Raw genomic sequence first — 16204 nt, 5'->3', positions numbered from 1 at the left:
TCTGGCATCAGTATTGTCAGGAATAATGAGTTTAAACCTGCAGGTAGTTTTCTTCAGCAGCCTAAAACACAAACATATGTCATGTCATTTTATTACTTTCAGAGTTTATTACGTAGCTTGTTTCATATATGTCATAATATATTTTCTGCTTGTTTGCCCATTAACTACTACAATGGTGTTTTCATTGATTCTGACACATTGAGCACATTCGCCTTTCTCTGGAATATCTACAGTTAGTACAGAATCAAATTATTCCAATGTTAGGAACTTTGTATGCTGGTTCATTAGCAGATCTTGTGTCCCTCTCCTGAAGGTATGTTCTTTTGAAATCTGACAGCTATGATTGTTTTAAAACATTTCTGCCACGCCAGTTGCTTGTTACCATTTTACAGCTGGGCAGTCAGAGCCTTCAGAGATGACCTGGTGGAACAGATTGTACAAGTGTTTCTCATCCACTTCAGCAAGGTTGTGCAACTTATTATCCTAAATTGTTGAAACAGAATACAGACTACAATACAGCTATCCACAAGAAAATAGGGACAAATAAAATATTTTAGAATTTTGCAACAGGAATTTTTCAAGTAGATCCTCCTTTTTTTGACACATATAAGAAGGGCAAATCTTTCTGAATATTGTCTCAAATATTAATTTTATATAAAAAATTCATCTTACAGTACAATATTTTGTCTTTCTTTTCCTAAGAAAAATCTGACTGTATTTGTCTGGTGAATATACTTGAAGGCCCACATACTTCTATACAACTGCCCTGTCTTTTTTCTGTGCTACATATATCCAAAAACTACCAAAAGCCTAGTCTGCTGTAAAAAATGAGGCTAATATGAAAAAAAAGCACTGCATACATATTTCCAGAACAGAATTGACATTATTGCTGACAACTACAGATCAGTAGGAAAAGTGTGAAGAAAACACAGGTCTTCCATCTGCTTCATCCATCTGCTGAGAAAAGACTCTATGTTACCATTAGCAGGTCTGTCTCTACAGTTCTGTGTCTTCTATGTACATTTTCATGACAAATGTCTTAAACATCTATATTTTTTACCTCTATAGATAACTGTACTAAATAGCATTTAATTTTAGCTCTAAATTTGCTATTTTTTTGAAACAAAATGCATAATTCCCAGATTTCTCCTTAAATGTCCTGACTACAAATCAATGGTTCTTTAAAATGTCTAATAAAAGAGTCTTGTTCAATATTAGATATACTTTATCTAATTTAATAAACCATATTTAATATTTTTTGACTGAGGATTTTGGCACAATATGTCATTTGGTTAGTTTCTATTTCCCTATATTCTATTTCAGTGTTGACATCCTTTTCAAAATTGGAAGAAATAAAGTTGGGATATAAACTTCAGATCAAATAGTATTCTCCAAGTCCATGTGTGAAGGTTATTGTTGAGGAGATCAGTTTTGTTGGACTTCTGCATTAGAAGTGTCAATCACAAACACAGAGAGTAAGAGAGACTCATGAGGAATTCTGTTCAATATTCATTATTTTTCAATATGCTATATTATATTTGTCCTATGGGTTGGGAGCTTTAGTAAGGAAACAGATTTTCTAGTTACACAAATTCTGTCCAGAGGTGGCAGTAGCCTGTATCTAGCAGCTCCAGGCATTAGGATTTCTAGAATCCAGACAAGGCCAGGTATTCTGCCCTTGTGCCCAGTGCTCATATGTAAACTCAGTAGGTCCTGTGGTTCACACAAGAATGACAGCAGCATTGCATTCATATTTCTGCTGCTGCACAGGCATCATAAGTTCTTTCAAAATTTACTCCCTTGCTAAGTCCAGGAACTATACTGGAAAGGTTAAAGGTAAACTTCAGGTCACTATCACTGGAATCACTCCAAGAGCTTTTCTGGTGACCTTCTTTCCTCAGCAACTCCAGATGAGGAAGGTTTTTGTTTGTGATTTTTGGGGTTTTAACTGGGTTTTTTTTTCATTTTTTTTTCGTTAATGCAGGTAGTTCTGACACGTAAACAGCTTTAGAATACTACTGGGAGACTTTTTAAACCTGTTCCTGTTCTGTTATCTTGAATGCTGGGAACTATTCAGTAATAAAACTCCAACAAACTATCTACAGTGCTTATGAATTATATAAACATTGCCTTGCTTTTTAACATAAAGTTAACTGAGACAAAAAGATTTTTCTGTTAAAAATAGTTTAAAAAAAGGTGTAAGTATAGAAAGTTATTATTCTGCAATATATATTCATCTTCTGAGTGCTCTCACGATTAATAATCATACGTAGGACAGAGATGGTGAAAGGGAGACAGCTGAGTCTCTCTGGGGTTGCCATTGTGCAGTTGCAAGAGGTGGACAAATACTTTGCCTATTCAAAGCCCTAACTGCAAGACCTTCTTTCATATCAGTGGGGAGAGTAATAATTTTGGAAGAAAATGCTTTGCATTTTGCTGAAGAAATTGCACTCAATTTGATTGTTTTTCATGTTGTTAAAGGGTGAACTACAACTGTTATTTTTTATAGCAGTGATTTGTTTTGTTAGACCCTGTGAAGGTTCTTTGTTGTTGGCTGTTGTAGGGAAACAGAAAGAGTCACACCTCGGTTTTCCCTCTTGCACAGCATTTCAATTAGGAGGTGGAACAACTAAGAACAACTTTCTTCTGTCTTTTTTTTTTTGTCCTTAGCCCCATTGAGCAGTTTGAATATATGAACAAATATATCTTGTGCATGAATCACCAAAGAAAAAGACATTAAGGTGGTTTCATAAACATGTTGACATTTATTTTTAATAAAATACGGATTACTTCTTTTCTATTAGGATGAAAAAACAACATTTTAAAACCTGAACAAGTGCTGGTTAATATGCAGAAACTAAAGTGTATTGTAGATGATCAGAAAAATTGGAATCTTTTTTTTTTGTCAAAGTATGGTTATCAGTAATTTAAAGGGTCTTTTAAATCATTTAGTATTGAAGACAATCAGCGGCAATAAACATAATCTTCTGTCAGAAGTAGCAAAAGAAGTTATTATCTCCTTCCTTCCCAATTTTATGTACAAAGATATTATATATAATATATATAACTTTTCTTAAAAATCTAAGCCCCATATAGTTTAAAAGTTTATAGTTATACAAGTCATTTTATTAAGGAATTTGTTTCTTCAAAGATTTGAATGAAATAGTTTATTTTAAGCAGCTAGTTTTAAGAAGCAATCTTCTCTCTTGTTTTCAAGTTCATGGCATATAAAAAAAGAAAGGAATTAATAGTCTATTATGTATGTTTTGGCTTCCTTATGAGCTGTCACTCAGTAAATAGTTTCACATACACATAAGACCTCTTTATGTGCTGTAATATCACTGTAAAGGAGCATTGCAATAATCGAAAAATTCATTTGCTCCCATCTGAAGGCCATCTCTATTATCAGCATGATAGAGTTGGAAATCAAATTATATCTATCTATATCTATGTATATCTCTCTCTCTCTATATATATATATTAATATATCTCAAGATATTTTGATGTGATAGGACACTGTAAACAGTGAGAGTTTAAAATGCTGTTGAATGTAAAAATTTGTTTTTCCCCCTAGATTTTTCAAAACAGAGGTGACATTATTTTGTCCTGTCACCTTGTAAGGAGTAATAAGATATATACTATTGTTTTAGTAGTTGATTGAAATGTTGGCAAAAAAAAAGCACAAAAAGGAGAATTTAAGTAATGAATTGGAATGAAACTTGACTCTCAAGAAAGCACACATTTGTTTCTTTGCAAGTATCTTCTCCAGCTGATTGTAATTCATTTACAGACAAATTTAACTTTCTTCTTACATTTCTTTGCATGAATTACAGTAGAAAAACTATGTATAATCTTTCAGTTATGTCAATGTATGTGCAAACTTTATGACAGTGAAATGAAATAAATCAATATTTAGGAAGCTCAGAACAAAAGATTGAAGGCATTTATAGCGAGTTGCATTAATCAATTTACTGTGTGCTTAGCATTGTTTAGCTGAGCTAATAATGTAAGATTAACCTTTAAAAATTTATATTACAAAGTATGATGATCCCAATCTTGGTTCCTAATGCTTTTAGCTCTATAAACAACGTTTGACATTTACCAGTAGTAATGTCATGGAAAAATGTTCCCATACCCTGTAAATGACAAAGGTTTGAATTTTTTTTTTTTTTTTTTAAGGAAGGAATTTAAGTTTGTTAGCTGTGTCAGTTTTGGTTTTTTGGAGGGAGGGGGATTTTGTTGGATTTTTTAAAATAATGATTTAAATGATGACATCACTTAAGATCATTAGAAGTTAAGGTCATTAGAAATTAAAGATCATTAAAAGTTAAAAAATACCAGGCAAGCATTAAGATTTCTTTCACTAGCCACTGTTTCCTCACTTTATTTGAACAAAGAGAAAGTACTTTAAAGAATCAATGTGAAAAAAACTGGTTTCAGCATATGTTCTGGTCTTGAATCACAGTAGCACTGAATTAGATGAAAAAGTATGAACTTCCAAAGAGTCCTATCATTTTTGCCATGGTGTCTCATGTTTATACCTACTTCTGATCTTTGCCTTCAGGTAGTGCTGAAATGTAAATATTTAATATTGAGAATGAAAAAGAAATAACAATTATTTTTGATAGATTCTGTGTTTACCTTTCAAATTTTCTAGTACCTTTCTTAATAGAAGTCCTGAGGAACTTCAATCTTAAATTAGTCTGCCAAGATTTTTTAAATCTATGGTCTGAGCTTTCTCATGCTCCACAAATTTCTTTGCAAAGTTTACCAAATACAATTAAGAAAGAGACATTCAAATATTTTATGCAGCAACTTCTATGCATGAGGTTCCAGAGCTTAAAAGAATATTTAGTAACCATTGGAAAGGAGAATTTTTGAGACAGGCTCTGTTGCAGTACTAATCCCTGGTAGCAGTACCAAAATGCCATGGATCCTTTTCCCATGTAATACAAGGGCTGTCACTGACACCTCATGGGGCTGGAACATGTTTCTTTCAGCCTGATGACACATCAGATCTCAAAGTGTGTGAGTGTAGGTGGCATATACCTTGAATACAAAAGCGTTTCATACTCACCCATGTTAATTCTTCTATAAAAAGCAAAACCTGTTGGAAAGGCCTGAAGAATGTCACCATATGCAACGAGGCTTTGGGACACAAATTGAGAAGCATGAGTCATGTAAAAGACCACCTCAAAACTGGGCTCATTTTGTAAAAGGGATAAGGACATTGAGTTGAGAGATCTTAAGAATGCTAGATGCAAATTCCCTTTCTAGATACCCCACTCAACAAGGAGCTTTTCAGGATTTAATGAAGCTCCTTTTTAAAAATCTATTTGTGTTAAGTCTAAACAAGAACTGCACCTGGCAGAGAATGGTAGTAGTTTCATTCCTATGCCAAATATTATTCAAAACAGAATTCTTAGAAACAAGGGTGTCTACTGTATCTTAACTTCCATTTTGAGAAAATCCAGGTGGATTCTTAATTTGAAGAATAGCTGTTAAGACACAGTTTAAAACATAAAAATGTAATACCTGCTCCTGTTGCTGCTGCATCCACACAGATTGGCTGAAACTAAAGCTGTGCTCTAGATCTGCAATCAGAAGGGCTCAATCAGCCTAATCTAAAGAATTTGGGTATGTTGTTTCAAGAGGGAAAGGAGGACAATTTCTGTGTCCTATTAGCATCTCATGGAAGTCGTAAAGGCTTTTCAAAAGTCCTACAGATTTCTTTTGTCCATTTTTTTTTTTGCTGACACAGTTGTACAATAGCAGATCCCAACATGGCATTGTTTTTGGGCTTGCATCACACTAATCCAAGTGATCTAGAATTCTGCTTTTAATTTCAGCTCGTTCTTTAATTTAAATTCCTAGTACATGGTGATTTATATCCAAGCAGCTAACAGCATAAAGCAAAACACAGTATCAGTTTTACATAGTAACAACTTAAGCAATGTGAGGTTAAACTGTGCTGTCAAACTCCATATGCCATGATGGGTAGTCTCTATGTGCATACATGGAATATTCATACAAGACATATGGATACAGTAAGCAATACAGTAATGTGACATTAAGCATTTGGTTCCAGTTAAGACCAATGGAAACTGAAGTTTCCAAGCTCCAAGCAAGAGATTCTCACATAATCCAGTCATAGATATCCATTTCAGAAAGAAAATGGAGATTTTTCTCCAGAACCCTCAAAGTTTGGTTCCACAGGTGTGTTCAGAAAGCGAGACTTCAAAAAGCTCCGAGCCTTGACTTTTTCTTTCCTCCTTGTTTCCTCTCTGATCCACAATATTGACTTTGATTTGGTACATTTTAATGGGGGCAGTTTTTAATTTCTTTGTCAGTAGCCTAATAAACTGTTATAACTATGGAGAAAAACTTTCTCAATATACAACATTCTAAGTGGATCATAAATTTTATGTTGAAATAAAAGAAATTTTATTTCTACTGATGGTTACACCTGATTTTTTTTTTATTATGCCGAACTTCTGCTCTCTTTATTACTGCTAAGACTTGTCTAAAACTGAAGACTGACTACTCCCAGTCAAGCTTATACTACAGAATTTATGGAAAATGAGATCTGCACAAATATGTTACCCTGTTCTGAAGCATTGGGTTAACAAAATGTTGATTCTATGCCTTTATTTGTTCTTTATCCTTTGAAAGTAATGGGGGAAGACATCAGACTTACTAGCATTTTGAAATAAAATGTTAGGCCTGTAGACCACAGACTGGTGAGATTATAAACATACTTTTAAAATTTCTTCTGCAGTACTTACAAAGTGAGGAGAAATCACACAGCTGACCACACTGCAGCTACTTAATGCTGCTATAAATAGATCATAATAAGCATGTGGTGTATGTGATTGTCTGTGCTGATAAATGAAAGGGTGTGAATTTTTCAGCATCAGTGGAAAGACGGGAAAAAGCAAAAAACCTTCCTGATTGCAGCTGCAAATGGTAGCAATTTTTGCTTCCTGCATTAATGAATGTAATTCATGTAACACATATTACATCATTCAACAGCAAAATTCTCACATTCAGTTCACAGACAAAAAGTATTTTAATTAAGAATATCAATGAGTAATGACAATCCACTTTCAGAAAAAGCAAAGAAAGACACTTCTTTGGCCATGTAGAAGGAGCTGTGATGCAAATATATTTTATCAGTGTAAGAAATTCACTTTCTAAAACTCTTTACCAAAAGAACTTCTTTAAAGACATGTTCTGGTTTATTTGTCTGTTTTCTGTTTCTAACCTTCCTTTATGTGCAGTATTTGACTGCAAACCTGCATTTTACAGTCTCTAGTGATTGAATCACTTCATCTTCTATAAACATCACAAGTTCAAAGAACTTTCAGCATCTGAACTCCAACACAACATACAAACTAAAAGAATTCATTTTCTAGAGACCATAACAAATTTTAATGTGCATTTACAGAGTAAACAGAGGGCTGAAGGGGGTCAAACCAGTCAAAGTGAAGATATGCATTACAAAATCCACACATTACTGAATTAAAAACTAAAAAGTGGTGTTTTGTCAAAAGAGGAAATAAAGATGTTTCTTGGTGGCACGACATATAGATAATATTAAAAACTGGCTTGCATGAGGACCAAAGTATGTCTACTCTGAAGTTATATCACACAGACTGTAAGCAATTTACAGAATTTAAGTTGGTTTTGCATATACAGGAGTTGCAAAATTAGAGAAAACACACTGAAATATAGAACGCACACACACACACAAAAAAAGGGATGTATATATATAAACCTCCACATAGTCATCAGGGGTTGGCCTAAGTTGGTACTTGCCATCACTGAACAAGAAACAAACAGAAAGACAGGAAAAAACCTCAAAGGGTGAAAAGAATAATATATTGGAAAGCAAAAAGAAAAAAATCTTAAAAGAAAAATATATCCTTATATGTTTTTCAGAAACAACATCCCCTAGTCTGCTGAGCTGCTTAGTAGAATATTCCTATTCCTCATGCAAAAAAAAAAAAAAAAAGAAAAGAAAGAAAGACTTTTTGATAAAGTTTGTGTGTATTCTATTTATGTTCAATCACTATAGTTTGTTTCATTATTTGGCCTCTTTTTGCTTCCAGGCTGGAACGATTCTTTCAGCGTAGGAAACCAAATGTCATCCATGGTAAATTCTGTAAAACTGAGGACTCACAGGCCAACCCCTGAGAAGTTAAGGATGAGGCTTCTCCTTGCCAAAAGAAAAGGAAACTAGGTCTTGCTGTTACAAAACGTTTGATTACATCACACCAGTTCTCTTCAAATAAAGTATCAGTGATAAGCCAAAGAAAATAAGATATATCAAGAAAACATGTGGTATCCTCTTCTTTTTTATAATATTTATTTTATTTTATTTTATTTATTTAGTAATTTTGTTTGTACTTCCTGAAGAAGGTGCTCCTTGTGTAGAGATTTAGAGTACATTGGGTGCAGAGTGGTGGTTGGAGGTTAGGGTCAACTTTGCTGTCCGCTCCATGGATTTTACAGGCGATTTGCTCTTTGCTTTAAGAAGAGAAAGTGATATTGGAAAAAGTCAGCACTTTTAGATTAAAGCAAAGCACCCTTCACAAAGCCACAAACAAGAAGCAGGACAGAAAGTCCATGGCTTGTAGCTATCCTCGCACCTGCGGAAGAAGTTATAAGATATTCGCTCATCTTGCAGATTTCCAATGCTCCTTATAAGGCTGTTTTAAACATATACATTTATTTATTTAATTAGCTCGCCAGGTTGGCTCTGGTGCCCATGAATGTCTTGGCATGCACTGCAAACAACAACACATACAAAGTATTTCAGTCCCAGGGAGGTTTTTTTTTTTTGTTTTGATTTGCTTCTTTTTTTTCCTTGTCTTTTTAAACAATATTACCCAATGAAACCACAAACCAAGAGGAACAAAACCAAACACCTTCCATCTCAGAGTGTTCTTTACAAAATCATTTCCAGCATCACATCATTGACTGCTAACAAGAAGTTATCCAGTGGCTAAAGAGTGTTTTCTTATAACCGGGGGAGATACAGGCAAATAACTGTGCTATTTACAAGGGGGCAACAGACTGCCAAAAGGTTTGGACTATATATTTTTTGAGAAATTATATTATCCCAGACTTTGTTTTCTTTTAAAAAGCTATGAAAACAGTGGTCTGTATAATTATTTCTAAACCCACGACTTTAGTGTGCTAGCAGAATGAAACCAATCAGGCTAGACTGATTAAACTGAAATGTTCACACACTAAGGGCATGAGTATTTAGTTGTCTTACATGCCAAGTCTCAGTGCTTGATAACTCCCTGTATCATTTGGAATTACACTCAGAATTTGAAACTAATTACTTGAGGTCAAAACTATAAATGTAATTTGGTAGCACTGTAAGTAGAAGTTCAGCTTATAACAGTTTGATGCATGATTAATAGATTTTATATTTGTGTCATGTATTTGAAAAGGATAAATATTATTGATGGTTACAGGCATCAGTCCTATAGCAGGGTAACAATGGTGTTATAAGCAATCCATAATGAATGATGGACTTGTAATACACTGTTGGGGTTTTCTTTAATCTATTAATCATGTATAAGATATTTTTGTAAAGAACTTAATATTAAACTAAATTGTGGATTTCATTGCAGCCCCCAAAAGTACATTTATCTTATCATAAAGAATATACACAATGAAAGCAAAAAGAAATCCAGACAAGTGCTCAATTTTTTTAAAGTTTTCAGATGTAACACTGTTCTATGTATCTGCTAACTATAAGTGAAGCAAGAAGTCTTTCTGTTCCTGTCTTTAGTAATTTTTTCGTTTTTTGAAATGGGGATTAAACTAAATCGCAGATTTTAGATAAACACTGCTTGCTTTGCTAAATATGTGGTGTGAGATGTTACATATATGGCTCTTTCCATAAAGCATCCCTAGTCCTCTGTCATATACACAAGAATATCTTAGCAATAGTGATATTTTAATTATACATGTGTGAACTGAATTGCTAAATAAATATTAACTTTTAAATGCAAACTTGTCTCAAAGACATTAATAACATTTTCCCAAGAGAAGTCCAAGGGAGCTTTGAGCTTAGTTTCTACTGAAACAAGACGTGATTGGGAAGCCCTACTGTTCTCTTGCCTGTCCGATAACCTTACTCTTAGTACACTGCCGTAGTTTGCTGTGCTTCTCAGGATACTTGTTCTATTACAAACAGGCAGATGCACAAGCAATTTTGCTGCAACTTTTTGCTGTGTGTTGTTCTCACACAGATAATATTAATGATCCTGAACCCAAGAGTTCAATTTCTGGTTTTGGTTTTACTGCAGCATGACTTTGTTCAATCTCTCTGCAAAAGCTGGCAGTTGACAGATCTTTATGAAGGCTTTTCTTTCCCTAACAAGGTTAGCAAAACTGAGTTAGAATCTTTGTTAGTGTTAGATCATTTCCTGATGTATTGAATTATTTTTACTTGTTTTATTCAATTTTTTTTTAATTGAACTAAGGAAATATGTCTCAATACAACTCTAAAGTGGTTTTTTGAGATAAATTTTCTCTGCACAAAATACATATAATGGAACTTGGAAGAATCTCATTAATATATTTTAAAAGAGTTTTTATAATAATTAATGATGTTACAATTTGAGAATTTTAAAGCTGTGCAGAAAAGAAAAAGTATAACATAAAATAAGTTTAACTTAAAATATGTCACAGTGAGGAAAGCAGCACCGTATCTGCCGAACAAATATTTTCTGATTTTTGTTTTCATTTTTCTTTTTTCAATAAAGCAATGTGTGGAACCCCAAATTAGGGGGTAATATATAATGCATACACATAAACTTTTTATTTAAAAATCCTGTTTCTGAATAAATCATTACATCCCTCCAATTAATTTCACATGTTCTGCATCCATTTTCTTCTCTAAACAGCAAGTTTGTTTGTTTTGCAGGGGATTTAGACTAGAGTACATGCAGTAGGTGCAAGCTAAACCAGTTCTAAACATATTGGAAAAAAATAGGGGAAATAACAACTAAAAAAATTCAGTTTCTATGTGAAAAAGGGCCTATTAGGATTATTGGAAAAAAACTGTAACAGACAGCATCTTCTGCAAGGTTTTGGGAACTGGTTATTAGATCTTAATCTGATTTAATAGTTTCTAAAATGCTGTTTAATCCAAACAGATAAACTTTTGGTCATACATCAACCCACACAAAATTGACTTGAAATATACAGTGACATATGTGGCTATTGAGTGTGCTCTCACCTTTTCAGTGATGCTTTATGAAATAAAATTTAAGTAAAATACTCAGTTTTCATTTTTCTTTTCCAGAGAAGAAGAATTGTATTTTTTTTTATGAACCTAAGTATTTGCTTAGATTTTGCAAGAGTCAAAGCTGCAAAGGTAGAACAAGAACATAGCAAAAAAAGCAGCTTTTTCATATTTTTTCTCTTCCTGTTCTGCCATTTTTGCCCATATTTTATTATTTTGTTTTTCATCTTGAAAAAAAAGTGACAAAAAGTATTCATAGATTTCCATTTTGACTTAGAATCTGGAGGTCATAGCATGCTTAAATCAGAGGCTCAATTGCACTGTATCCAAATTCAGGTTTCCATGCAGGTGTGTTTTTAGTCTACCATTCTGACTAGGACTTGAATAGTATCACCTGAACTGTGAGCATGTTAATGTAAGTTAAAAGCTGTCTATCTGACTGTGGATTTGATAAACTGATTACTCATTATCCCACCATTTCTAGCATTATTTTCTAATTAACATAATGAGAGCTAAAAGAAATTTTATTGCAGGTCAACAACACTGGGTAAAGCTGAACTGCAATTATGTAATCCTCAAAGACATTCACTCAGAAGAACTGTCATGTAATGTATGTGTGTATTATTTCTACATTATTAGTTAAACTCCACTTGATGTGTGGGTCAGACATTCTCACCACTTTCACAGTTTCACCTGTCAGCCATGGGGATCCAGTTAAATTCTTCTTGTGATATGTAAATCCCCATTAGTTGTCTTTTATTTCCTGCTCCTAACATATATCCAAAAGGGCAAATGTCCCCGAAATACTTAGCTTTCTCCTGTAAACAAATATTGTACTGCCAAAGGCATGTGATGATGAGTTTTTGTGCAACAGCATGAAAGATTAGTTCATGACATTAAAGTGTTTGAAAATGTGTTTTATTCGAATTTGTTATTGACCTAAATTTTAAGAAAACAAAGAAAAAAAAATAGTGATAAATGATTATGACACTAGTGTTTAAAATAAAAAAAAGTTTCTGTCACAAATGCTTGCTTGTATTTCAAAGGTCATGGTGTATGAACCCCAGAGCTAAGCATCAATTTTGCTGTGTTAATGAAATGAATTTTAGAGCATCTAATTATAAATAAAGCCACCAGAAGTTATAAATTCTTAGCAAAATGCAGCTGTCTATCAAAAAGGTAGTTACTCATTCCATGCCTGAATGCAAACAGGCATGATCCCTTGCCTTCACTAAGATATTGATCAGACAAAATTTGTGTATGATACATGGGATTTGGGGATGCAAGCAGGGTTGGTTGAATAATTTTGCCCATCTATTTTCACAACTGGATGAAACACTGAATTGTGAACAAAGCAGCTGCCTCGGGAACTACAATTTTAGCATTTGCTATTTGTAAGAATACCCTACACGGTAAACCACCCTGGGTCTCAAACAGTTTGCATCTGCCAGAATTGAAGTTTAGCAAGCTTGGCATTCCTTGTGCTTTGTAAGGTTTAGGATTTCTCTGGGATGTAATAGCATCCAGAATACTGAGCCTCAATAGCTGTCAGAGCCTCTGAAAATTGTCTCCTTACAGTTGTGTGTACAATGGACAGTGTATTCTCCTACAAATAACAGAAGGAATCTGAAAATTCAACAGCATTTCTTTAGTACTTTACTAAACATATAGGTTTAGTTAGGGTATCCTAGAGTTTCCTTTAAGTAGTAACCCACTGATCACAACATTACTAACAGTAATGCCTTAGTAGAGTCCTGGCTTTGTGCTGACCAGTACAGGAGAAATACAGCCAGTCACACAAAAGTTCATCCCAGATTCTCTGTAAAGATTACATTAGGCCAAAATATCAACACATATATTTCAGAGACATATATTTGGACTGTGCTGGGTAGGAGGTAATTTTGTTGTTCTACTGATATTTGAAATTACAGAGCTGTTGAAACCTTGGAAGCTTAATTTTTCAGGAATTTGTGCTGAGGTTTTCCATCTTTAAATGCCTGGTTTTGCAACATTTAGCTTTGCTTTTTACTGTTAGATTTGAAATTGAACCCAGTTGAACCCAGACAAAATCATAATTTTGTATTATTTCCAGGAAAAGTAAGTAAAAGTTCATGTGATACCTGCCTTAATTTTACTGGGGACATAAATGAACCATAAGATTACTTGGATGATATGTACAGTTTTATTTCCATAAAGACAGGTAAAACCAAGTATGACTGATTTTATTTGAAGTTTTATTTGAATATGTCTCACACAGGTTTTCAATAAATAGATACTTCTCCTCTGGCCTACCAATTGCTATCATTCTTATTCCTCTGAATTGCATAACTCACGATTGTGTATATCTCCTCTATAGTGATGGGATAAATATACCCACACTCAGGAAGAAATTTTCTAATCCACAAATGTAAAATCCCCTTTCCTTCTTTGGGGGAATGACTTCTCAACTGTGTTTTAGGGCTCAGTCATCTGTGTTTAATTTTGGGGAACTGAATGACTGAATGAAGATGTAAGTATCATTCATATTCAATGGAGACCCCTTTTTTTACACTTTTACTTTATCTTTCTCCATTGGTTTTACAGTAATCAGCTTAAAATAATGTGATTTGCTCATCACATACTGCAGAGGGCAAATGAATTTGTCTCACACACCAGAAGAAATTTAGAACAGGTTACATATTGAATTTCCCCAAAGTCTACTTAGACTTTGCATTCAGCATGTAGCTCTGTTTATCTGATATCTATTCCTTTTCTGTTAGTGATGCCCAGAAGAGAAGATGAGAAAGAGAAATGGGATTCTGGATGGATGCTTAATCCTTAGCTTTTACTAGATAAGGCACCCAGAGCTGCTCAGTCTTGTAATGGGGCAGAAAGAAGTTACAACTTTCCAGCCCTAAACAGAGGAGAGAGCTCTTCAGAAATCTGCGCCACAATAACTTCTGGAGACCTTTGTGGGCTAAGGCAGGTCACAGCCTTTACCTTGCTGCCAGCTACACCTCAGGTCATGCTCTATGCAAACTAGAGATGGAAATACTTGGAAGAGAAAAATACTAGAGGAGACTTCAAATATGGTAGCATGTAGAAAAAATTATACTTGGCTTCAGGCAGCCGTCCAGAACAAGCCATAGCAAAACTATAAAAGGACAACAGATAGCAGCATGAAAGGAGAAGGAAAGAGGAGTGGGACTTTGAAAGACTTCTTCATTTTTCGCAAAGCCAAGATGGACAGAAGTAGAATTAAGGGTATACTGGTGTGAAATAAACTGGAATTTTACATTCAGATTACTTTCTACATCATTCCTGACATTAACTCCTACCTAGAGAAATATTTAATTCTTGTCATTTTTGTCTTTCTACTAGAACATATGTGAGTGTCATCATTCCCTGTTTAATTCCTAAAAAAGTGCTCTTGTTCCTATCTCATTTTTAAGCCTCATGAGTAGACCCAGGCTTCCTAATTGGGCCATCATGCACTATGAAGAAGCTAAGAGAATCTCTAATGTCTTTCTCAAAGATGAAAATGAGGTCGCCAAAATTATTCAACCCTGTCATCCTTTTGCCTTGAACAGACAGGAGGGAGATGTAAGATCCTTAAACATATAATTAAAATGGGCAGTTCATCAACATTTATAGATGCTTGTACTTTTCTGATGAAAATAGCCAAAAGTGACTGTGAGTTTGAGCACAGCTTTTCAGAAAGATTAAATGGATAGTGTACTTGACTTAGCCAGTTTCTCCACCTTCCCTGACTTTCTCAGGAGAATGACATTCTGTCTACAGTCACAAATGTCCAAACATCAGCCATTTTTAGCAGACATCCTATTTCTCTTCCTTTCTTTAGCTGGTGTTTGGACCTGCAAAGTTTTAAAATCTTTTCACATGTGTAAGTAAAGCATTGACTTCAGCTGTTTCTATTTCAGTCCAAGAGTACTTTTTGGGAAAAGCGTTGCTGAAAGAGATGTTTGCATATAGTCTGTGAAATATCAGTGTTAGCTATTTAAATAAAACTTGTGTGAGAAGCAGTCCAGGAAACAATGCCTATTGCACTAGTTCAAAGCTGAAGGGGAGGGTTGAAAGCCTAACCAAATGCAATTGATAATTGTTATTGTTTCAGAACAACTGGCAGTAGTTTTTCTGACTGCTCTTATCAACACCAGGCACTTTTCCCTCTCATTCTTCTCTTTCATCCTATCTCTCAAAGCCATGGATAAAAAATATCTTAGACCTTTTCTTAAGTGTGACAGAAAATATATAAGCTAGTGCATTTGTATTTATCTGTACAAAATGGCTGATTCTAAAGCAAATGCAGTTTTTTTCTGACTGTTCTGTGGTAACTCATCCTCATACTTTTATATCATTACTATACTTTCATATCGTTATGCCCTCTACTGAATTAAGGTGGAATTTAGGCTGTTAACAAAATGCTTGAATTGACTCATTTTTTTAGTAGCCAGCTTGTGCTGTGCCAGCTAAACATGCCTCCAACACAAACTGCTCAGCATTTTTGTGTATGTAAATTTGTGTATATTTGATATACACCACATTTAATTAAACAGTAAATGGAGCCATTCTTAAAAGATACCATAAAGTTACAACAGGACTTTTATTTGAAGAAAAAGAGAATTGCACTTGTCCTTCTGCCCCTTTGCTTTTTGTATCTCATTAATTTTCTCATCTATTGGAAAGAAACTTTAAGTGGGTGATACTTAATATTACACTATCATCTTCAAGAGCACTGCCATGAAAAACATATGCAAAGAAGGTATTGTAACACAGACATAATCAGAAATTCTGATTTTTTGTCAATATTTCAATATGTGACATGCAGTTCCCCTTTTCTCATTTTTCATACCTAACACTTAGGCTTATGTTTTACATACGGTCAACCCGGTCTCCTTCTGTTTATATCATTTATATAGGAACTATATTCATTTA

General features: G+C 34.1%; 1 protein-coding gene across 3 annotated transcripts in view; it reads right to left on the bottom strand.

Annotated features, from left to right (window-relative positions):
* Positions 1-2742: 2742 nt before the first annotated feature.
* The window catches only part of VSTM2A (V-set and transmembrane domain containing 2A), a 29635-nt gene continuing 16173 nt past the window's right edge, over positions 2743-16204 (bottom strand). Inside the window, exon 5 of one of the 3 annotated variants that reach the window (XM_036401297.2) lies at positions 2743-8651. In XM_036401297.2, the coding sequence (XP_036257190.1) occupies positions 8575-8651 (77 nt within the window). In that variant the 3' untranslated portion in view covers positions 2743-8574. The other 2 variants (XM_036401293.2, XM_036401306.2) reach the window with 2 other exon arrangements.

This window comes from Molothrus ater, chromosome 1 (assembly GCF_012460135.2).
Source record: "Molothrus ater isolate BHLD 08-10-18 breed brown headed cowbird chromosome 1, BPBGC_Mater_1.1, whole genome shotgun sequence".
In the NCBI taxonomy this organism is placed as follows: domain Eukaryota; kingdom Metazoa; phylum Chordata; class Aves; order Passeriformes; family Icteridae; genus Molothrus; species Molothrus ater.
This window is presented reverse-complemented; position numbering and strand designations above follow the sequence as displayed.